Raw genomic sequence first — 7,973 nt, 5'->3', positions numbered from 1 at the left:
TGGTTCTAGTTGTGCAACTTCGATTGTGTTTTTCTGTGTGCACAGGCAAAGGCAGATGTAGAGGCAAACTTTTCAAGCGTCTAAGCCGATGGCATTGGGAAAACAGCATCGATGTCGCCCGGCACCACACAAACTATAAATTGGCTTAAGCCCCGGACCAGACAGTCGACCAGTTTGGAGCTTGGAGTTGGAGTTTGGAGTGTGTGCCCATTCTCGGTGCCCTCAAAAGTTCCCCAGGAAAAGTGGATGAGCGGGCTCCATGTTCAGGGGATGGCGGAGGAGTGGAGAAGGTGGCTACAACGTTTGACACTTTTGAACTTTGATGTACGGCACTCAATCTCTGGTGTTTCGATGCTGGCTGAAAAGTTTCTTTGCGGCCTGTCATGTCTTCCATTTGATTTGCAATGATTTTTGCTAATTTTCCATGGCATTCGCTTTGACAAGTTTTCAGCTTTAGGCTGGCCAAGATTCCCACGACATCTGCAGCTCGTTCGGCATCGGCATCGGCATCGGCATCATCATCGCAATCGACATTGGAAAATGTTTGCCCAATCCCAATGGAGAACCTGTTTTTCTTTTACCTTCTTTTTATTTTTGTTTGTGTCTGCATAGATTGCTTTTGGGGTTCGCTTTTTAAAGTGCCAGGCCAAACCCCATTATTATTATTGTGATTAGGATGAAAATTAGTTTTTTTGTCACGGCAACTTTATCGCTGAATCAGCTGCAGAAAAGTGAAAACTTTAACGACCAGTGAAAATCGTTGGCATTACTTCGCAAATTAAAGTTTTCAATGCACTGCGGAATAAGAGTTCTTAAAAAAAAATAAAAGAGGTTAAAAAAGTGCTTCAATTTTCATCAATTTCGCTTCGATTAAGGCATTAATCAAAACTCTACTCGAACGGAAAGTCAAAACGAAAATTTCCATTCATCATCGTCATCATTAGGGGCACAAAGTTGAATTCGTTCGCCAATTAAAAATTCACTCGCGGAATTTTCATTTTTATTTCCATTCCTGCACCCACTAACCTCTTTATGTTTGATATTCGTTTTAAATTAATATTAATTACGGTTCCGATTCCGTTTGCTTTGGCAGGCCATTGTGGTGGGCTTAACCCTCGCTGCCATTTTGCTTTATCCCGCCAACAAAACTGGCATCGGAATGGCTCGTTAGGGTTAAGGACTTCATCAAGATGAAATCCACTGCTTTCATTCAATTAATTGCAGCAGAAGCACTCCTTGTTTCAGCCTAAAAATCACTGAAAGAAATTTACCCCATTTCCCCCCAATATTCACACAATTAGATTCTAGTATATGAAAAATGTTTTTGTATTTTGGACAGTCATATTTATTTTTTATTTTTTTAACACAAAATCAGGGTCACGGAAAGCACCTAGAAATATCATTACTATTCCAGTAAAGGTTTTATCCGGTATAATTATTGATTTCTCAATTTTTATTTAATTTCTTTTATATTTTTGATTGAAAATAAAACTCGAACTCCATATTTTTGAGTTGTCTATTGACATAGACTAAGTGGAATACATTTAATTGTAACAACATTATGATCGTAACGTAACGTAATGGTTCCCTAATTTTGTAAATCTTTTTTTTTTCAATTTTAGTCATATCAGAATTTTGCAAGTGTACATAATGTGTTTTGTGCTTTTGTTTGTGCTGTGTAGTTGTTGGAGGCCAACATTTTGAAGTATTCCGGAAAACCAACAAGAACATGCACAACATGTACCCCCCTTTGCCTCCTTTGAATAATGAAAATTGAATTATATGCTTAATAAAGCCTTCTGCAGAAAGTTGCTCTACATCTCTACGTAAACTGGAGCCAAATGAGATGAGATTCGCACGATTTGCATTTCTACCGCCTTCTCATTTGGCAAACGTAATATTTCTGATTCATGGCTTTGTATTTACGAAGCCATGAATGTGTACTTTGCTTAAAGCAGCAATTAGCATTTTGTGGCTTGAAGGAAAAGGAGAGGTTCGTACAGAAAATTTGGTTTCCTGAGCAGCTGAATGCGTTCACTTAAGTTATTAAGTACAGCATAAATATATCTCTATTGACTAAGATTAATTGATTCATAAATAAATATATTAAGTAATTTTCACAACAAATCGATAACAACAGTTTGATCATTTCTGCGGAAGTCAATTTAATAAATAAATTAGAAAGCAATTGTAACTTACCCTAAGGCATCAAATCGAATAATGATAAAAATGTCTGTGGGGTCTCAATAAAAGTTAGCTGTTTGGTAATTATTCATTAAACAGCTTGAGTCTTTTCAGCACTGCCAAAAATTCACTAGTTTTCCATATATTTACATACACTCATTGAAGCTCTAATATACATACAATATATTGTTTACTTTTTAGTGTTAAAATTATTAAGCCGTCTGCAATTCATTGTGAATAAATTATGAATTTCGGGCATTGTAATATTAAACATTAAAATTTTCTGAATTTGCATTTAAGAAGTAATTTTTAATTGGAATTATTGTTTTTAGTTTATAATTTTTTCCTTTTATTCTGAAAGGAACTGAAAATTAAAATAAGTTCCATATTTTAATTGTTCTAGAGATTATTAAAATTTAGATTTTTTCTGATGACTGCCGCTGCTTTTGTTATTTGGACAACAAATATATTTTAAAAATTCGATAGATTTTTATTATATTGCTTTCATCAGATTATTTTCTTCATCAAGTGCTTCTCTAGCGTCCTTCTTCCAGTGCTTCTTCCAAGCCCGGGTGCTGTTTGAGAGCAGGTCGCAAAAAAGGCTCCACATCTCTACTCCACTCGATCGATTCCCCGGGAGGAGTATCCTTAGCCCGGTCTTCATTCGAAGTACCTTCCAATATATACGGAACTGCTTTTTCTAATGCAGTTCCAAGCATAGGCTGTATATCTCCCCACCAATCTGTCACGTATTGCCCCGAATAGTCCAGCGAAGCCGAGTCTTGATCATCATTGGTGCACTTTACCACCCTCTTGCAGCCTCCGTTGTTGCGTATGATTGAGCCCGCAACACATCCGCATCCCTTTAGGCAGAGATGCACACACCTGCCCATGGTTTCGGAGCAGCCCCTGCGGCAGTAGTCGTAGCAATCGTAGTAGACTTTACCTTCGCAGGTCCTGTAGGCGTGATCATGGTCAAAACCATTGGCTTCCAGCAGAATCTGACAGAAGAGAGCAGCCACTAAAATGCTAAACTTCATGCCGGCACTGCTGTAGAAAGTAAATGGATGGATGGGCGACACATTACCACATTAGTAAATTGGGTAATGCACCGAGTGGAACTAACTGATTGGCTTTTGGTCTTATTTCCAGACCATAAGAAAACGTATTGTATCATTTAGTCATTTTATAGCGCTGTGACAAAGAAGACAAGAGTGAGAAATTGATCTTCACAGCAATTTCATAGGTAAACAGTAAGGCCATATTTTTACAATTCCGCAAAACCAATCAATTCTTATACTTAAATTTAACATTAAAGTAACGTATTGATTTTTTGCTCACCCAGCTATATACAATTTATAACATACATGTTAACAAATTAAAGTCCCAAATCAGTGGTTATATATATTTATTTGATACTTTTTTAACATCTAGTAAACAGTTAACATTTCGACAGTATTCCTTGTAGAATAATCAGGAAATTCTTATCAGTTGTTGTATACTTTTTGTACGGTTGCATTTTGATCTCTTCAAAATCTCAGCTCATAGTTTAAGTTGGCACTTCAACTGTTTGCACAGATGCCTGCCATCTATGTTTTAGATACTCTCTAAGCAATGCATTCTTTTCTCCATAAATTGAGTAAATTGTTTGTTTCTGGGCAGGATTAAGACACTGTCCTTGTGAGAACAATCTTCAAAACCGTTTCACAGGTTTTTGTAAGGCACTTCTACTATACAGCAGTCTGCCTACTTTTGCATAATCCCTAAAGGTCCTCAATCCGGATGTACTGCAGCGGATAAGACGCTGCCTGCATCTGCTTGTGACTTTGCCAGTTTTATCTGCAACGGATCGCTTTCCTAATCCCTTGGCGGAGGTCCTCGTGGTCGGAGCACAGTCTCCAGAAGATTGGGACCCGGCTGATTCTTGGGCCTGGGCGTGGGCGTCAGGGAGCGGGTGTGTGGAGCCAGTTCCTCCTTTTTGTGAACAGCCGAGGTGGCGGCACGCCTGGCCCGAATCTTCTCCTCCATTTTGCTGGGCACCATGAAGCAGTTGGACTCCTTGTACACGGGCTTGCGACGATCGTTCCAGGGGAAGGTCCACTGAATGGGTGTGAAATCGCGACGCCAGGGCTTCCTGGGCTTGAACCAGCAATCGCAGGTCCAGTCCTCCTCGCCAGGCGCATCGTCATCGCTAAGGATTGGAAAAAGTTAAGACTCTAAGAGTAAAAACCTATTAAAACCAAAGCTTACCCCCTCACATAAACGCGAACGTAATGCGAGTTCTTGCGGAACATTTGCAGGGCTTCATTGAAGGTCATCTCCAAGGCAGGCACATCGTTGATCTGAGTGATCTCGTCGCCCACCCGCATTCCTCCCCTTTTGGCCAATCCGGTGGGGGAAACATTTAGTATAGTCAGCGGCTCGAACTGGTCAATGCCGCCGGACACCTCCATGCCCCACATCGCATCGTAGAAGCTCATGATCCGGCGATCCGTCTCCAAAGTGTACGTCATCTGCAGCTCGTACTCGACATTGTCGAACGCCTCCGAGTCGTACTTGGGCACCCTAATCTTTGAGTCGAACATTTTGGTTCTGGTTAACTCAACAGTGAGTGTGTATGGCCCTTCGGAAAGATGGATAGATGGCTAGATGAAACTGAATCCCAAGCCGGTAGAAGCAGACCGGAGGTACTTTATCGTCTGGCGTTGGCCGAGCTGCTCGCTAGCTTTTATAGCCGATAAATTGGCAGATAAATCGCATGCGGACAGGGACAATGTCAAGGGGTTTGACTAGTGGGTGTGCCAAGTACAGGGGGAACTACTTAAAACATCATTTAAGTTTGGGCAAACCCCCATGGAACTTGTGTGATTTCATCAAAAAAGTAAGGGCTCAACTAACCATTTTAACCTTCAGTTAAGGCTGGATATTTTTCCGCCAAACAATTAACCCTTTTGTTTTATATTAAAAAAAGAAAACAGTTTAAACTAAAATAAGATACTTTGTTGCAAGTTTTAACTAAGGCTTAGTTTATGCTGGAATAAGTCAGCTTAAACAATTGCCTAATAGTTAGATCTTCAATAATTAAGTTATTGATTTTACAGGACAATTTTAAATTTTTTTAATAAAGATTTTTAACCACTTTAGTCTATTTGTTTTCCTGTTGCTGACTCGCAAAATGAATCTATAATTCAATACACATTTACTTTCAACTTGATTGTCGTTCTTATTGAATTATTTATTTGTTTTGTCCCTTCAGAATCTCTTGTACCTATAAGTGTTACCCACTGTGTACTAAGGGGGAAATCAATGCAATTGATTTGCATTTAATTGTTGTCTATTTTTAGTGGCTGTGATTTTGGCTGACGGAAACAAAAGCGACCGACCGACCACGAGGAAGATCCCATGGCCGCTTTTGGCCATTGAAAGTGGAGCCGCCATGAGAGCCAAGGGAGCAGCCAAGCAGCTCCAAGTCCATTTCCAGTTCCTCCACACTCCGCTGGGCAAGTGCTAACCAGCTAACCACTTGGTCCGGGCGATTTGATTTCACTGACCTCAATTATGGCTACTGCCAACGAGATGGTCCGAGGTTGCAATGTCGGGAGACCTGCTGCTGGACTATTGAATTATTCATTTTCTACAACAGCAGCAGAAAAAAAAGCGAAGAGAAACCCGCCAACAACAGCCCATAAAATGGTATTGTCGGGGGAACAGTGGCCAAATAGCAAATGGCAAAAAGCAGCGACATCTTGCCTAATTACAGAAGGCATCCATACCTCCAAAGCTTATTTGTCTAGTCCAAAATCCATCCTCTCCAGAAGCATTTTGCAGCTTGTCGGAGCTTATGCAACGCCATTCTGCCCGGGGATTTGCATCACTGAGCGTGGCCAGCCTTTGTTGTCATGAAATTCCACAGCCACAATGGAAAGGATTTCGACCATGGAATTGAGGTAATTACTTAGCAGGTGCTGCTGGCAAGTTGAGCTTTTATTTTGGCCAGTCACTTAAACTTAGTCACGTTTTCAGGTAAGATTTTCCCCATACAATTGCTTTCACGTTCCTTGGCCTTATCAAAAAACTAAACAGTCACGAATATTTGCAAATTTTTCTATAAAAAGCAGCGAACATGTGCTGCGTTTCTAAAATAAGTAAAAATGCATATTTTTCTACGTTTGCGTAAGTTTCTGAAATTCTAAACAAATGATTATAATTTTACAGTACTATATTCTTTTAGTTATCTTTACTGCCATACTGGTTGTGTCGCTAGGTTCAAAAATTAATCGGATCTTATATATTAAAAAGCGGATCACAAGCTAATATGTATTTTGTTAAATAAAAACTTTTATTTTAAAAATTTGGTATTGTTTTTTTGATGTGTTGTTTGTATATCGTTAAAAAAAAAGAGTAGTAAATACAATTATTTTTTCGCTTTAAATTTCATTCATTGCGGTTATTACATATTTTAAATATGAAAATATTCAACATTTTAAGAATTATGTATTTGACTATTTTCGGAATATTTAATTTAGATTTTATAGTTAATATAAAATTAACATATAACATTATAAATTCAATAGTTAAGTTGTATTAATGTGCTGCAAATATTAATTTTTGTTTTGGGCTCAATTCACTGGCTTAAATTTAAATCGATGAAGTGCTGAAAAGATCAAACCTTGAGTTTCCGGTGCAGATGGATTGTTGAAGTAAATAACTTGTTAGATTCGTGAAAGTTCCATCCTCAAGATAAAGTAATAACATTTTTTTCTGTTTTCAGGAGTGTATTTTTTAGGAATTAATTTATTTTGTCGTTTGTTTTTATTATATTCTATACTATTTTTTTACGCTTTTTACCATAAAACCTCCTTTGGGTATACTCTTTTTGGGCACACCAATGCCGTTAATGAGGCGTGAGGATTTAACCCATATGATCCGTCATCAACGTATCTAAATATTAACCCATAAAACATATTTTAAGCCTAGACAGCAGACATATCTTAGGTTTTAAAAAAATTACCACTCAAAAGTGCTGTCACATGTCTCTTATATTTATCGATGAAAAAATTGGTTTTTACATTCACAAATGGAGTCTTAACGGTTAGCCTTTACCTTTTGAGCTTTTAAAATGGCAAACACTTCATTTGCATAATCTTGTTCAAATATGGCGTTACCATGTCGTACGATTCCTTTAAGCAGCTCAAGAGACATTTCTGGTTGGCAATACTCTTTTGCATGAATTGATAGCCCATCAGCGCCAGCTCAACAATATCGAGATCCTTTGTCTTTAAAGGAGTAAATTTAGCACAGATTGCGAGTTTTTTGAGACTTGGTATAGCCTTTGAGGCCAAGGATTTGCCAGCTTTGATTGCCACATCAGCGCAACTTTTAAGCTTTTCGAGATCGAATTTTTGTGCCACACTAAATGGCACCAGGGATGCCAGCAGCTTATAAAATTCGAAAAAATTACTAAGATGCAAATATCTTTTGGAACAATATTTCTTACAATCAAGCTGAAGGTGATGAATATGAGTTGACTGGACCTCATGGTTAGGAACTACGGCAAATATAAAAAAGAAATCTTTAAATAAATCGCCATTTATATAGTTTTCCACTAAATGGAATTAAATGGCTTAGCCACGTTTGTTTGTAATATGAAGAAAGTGTAACTGACTTAATTAGTATTTTAAAAACCATTACTTACAGTTGGGTACATATTTGTATGTACAGCTTAAGCAGTTCAACAGATTAACAACCTCCGAAATGTCTGTTTATCAATAAATCCGGAAGTCCAAAAT

General features: G+C 38.2%; 3 protein-coding genes and 1 long non-coding RNA gene across 4 annotated transcripts; 1 reads left to right on the top strand and 3 right to left on the bottom strand.

Moving 5' to 3' along the window:
* Positions 1–2,310: 2,310 nt before the first annotated feature.
* Positions 2,311–3,224, bottom strand: LOC108144267. The gene has a single exon (XM_017268952.2). The coding sequence runs from the start codon at positions 3,222–3,224 to the stop codon at positions 2,721–2,723; it is 504 nt and encodes a 167-aa protein (XP_017124441.1). The 3' UTR covers positions 2,311–2,720.
* A 158-nt stretch (positions 3,225–3,382) lies between these two features.
* On the top strand, positions 3,383–6,529 carry LOC108144182. Its single transcript, XR_001774349.1, has 4 exons — positions 3,383–3,430; positions 5,529–6,131; positions 6,208–6,357; positions 6,416–6,529. It is a non-coding gene; the product is annotated as an uncharacterized LOC108144182 (long non-coding RNA).
* On the bottom strand, positions 3,576–4,869 carry LOC108144181. The gene is made up of 2 exons (XM_017268845.1): positions 4,435–4,869; positions 3,576–4,375 (listed from the first exon to the last, which is right to left on the bottom strand). The coding sequence occupies exons 1-2, from the start codon at positions 4,767–4,769 to the stop codon at positions 4,042–4,044; spliced, it is 669 nt and encodes a 222-aa protein (XP_017124334.1). The 5' UTR covers positions 4,770–4,869; the 3' UTR covers positions 3,576–4,041.
* A 676-nt stretch (positions 6,530–7,205) lies between the features above and the next one.
* Positions 7,206–7,755, bottom strand: LOC108144358. The gene is made up of 2 exons (XM_017269121.1): positions 7,682–7,755; positions 7,206–7,622 (listed from the first exon to the last, which is right to left on the bottom strand). The coding sequence occupies exons 1-2, from the start codon at positions 7,721–7,723 to the stop codon at positions 7,299–7,301; spliced, it is 366 nt and encodes a 121-aa protein (XP_017124610.1). The 5' UTR covers positions 7,724–7,755; the 3' UTR covers positions 7,206–7,298.
* Between the last annotated feature and the right edge of the window lie 218 nt (positions 7,756–7,973).

Source organism: Drosophila elegans, unplaced genomic scaffold (assembly GCF_018152505.1).
Source record: "Drosophila elegans isolate 14027-0461.03 unplaced genomic scaffold, ASM1815250v1 contig_183, whole genome shotgun sequence".
NCBI lineage: Eukaryota > Metazoa > Arthropoda > Insecta > Diptera > Drosophilidae > Drosophila > Drosophila elegans.
Note: the sequence above shows the minus strand (reverse complement) of the source record. Positions and strands in the feature narration are given on the sequence as shown.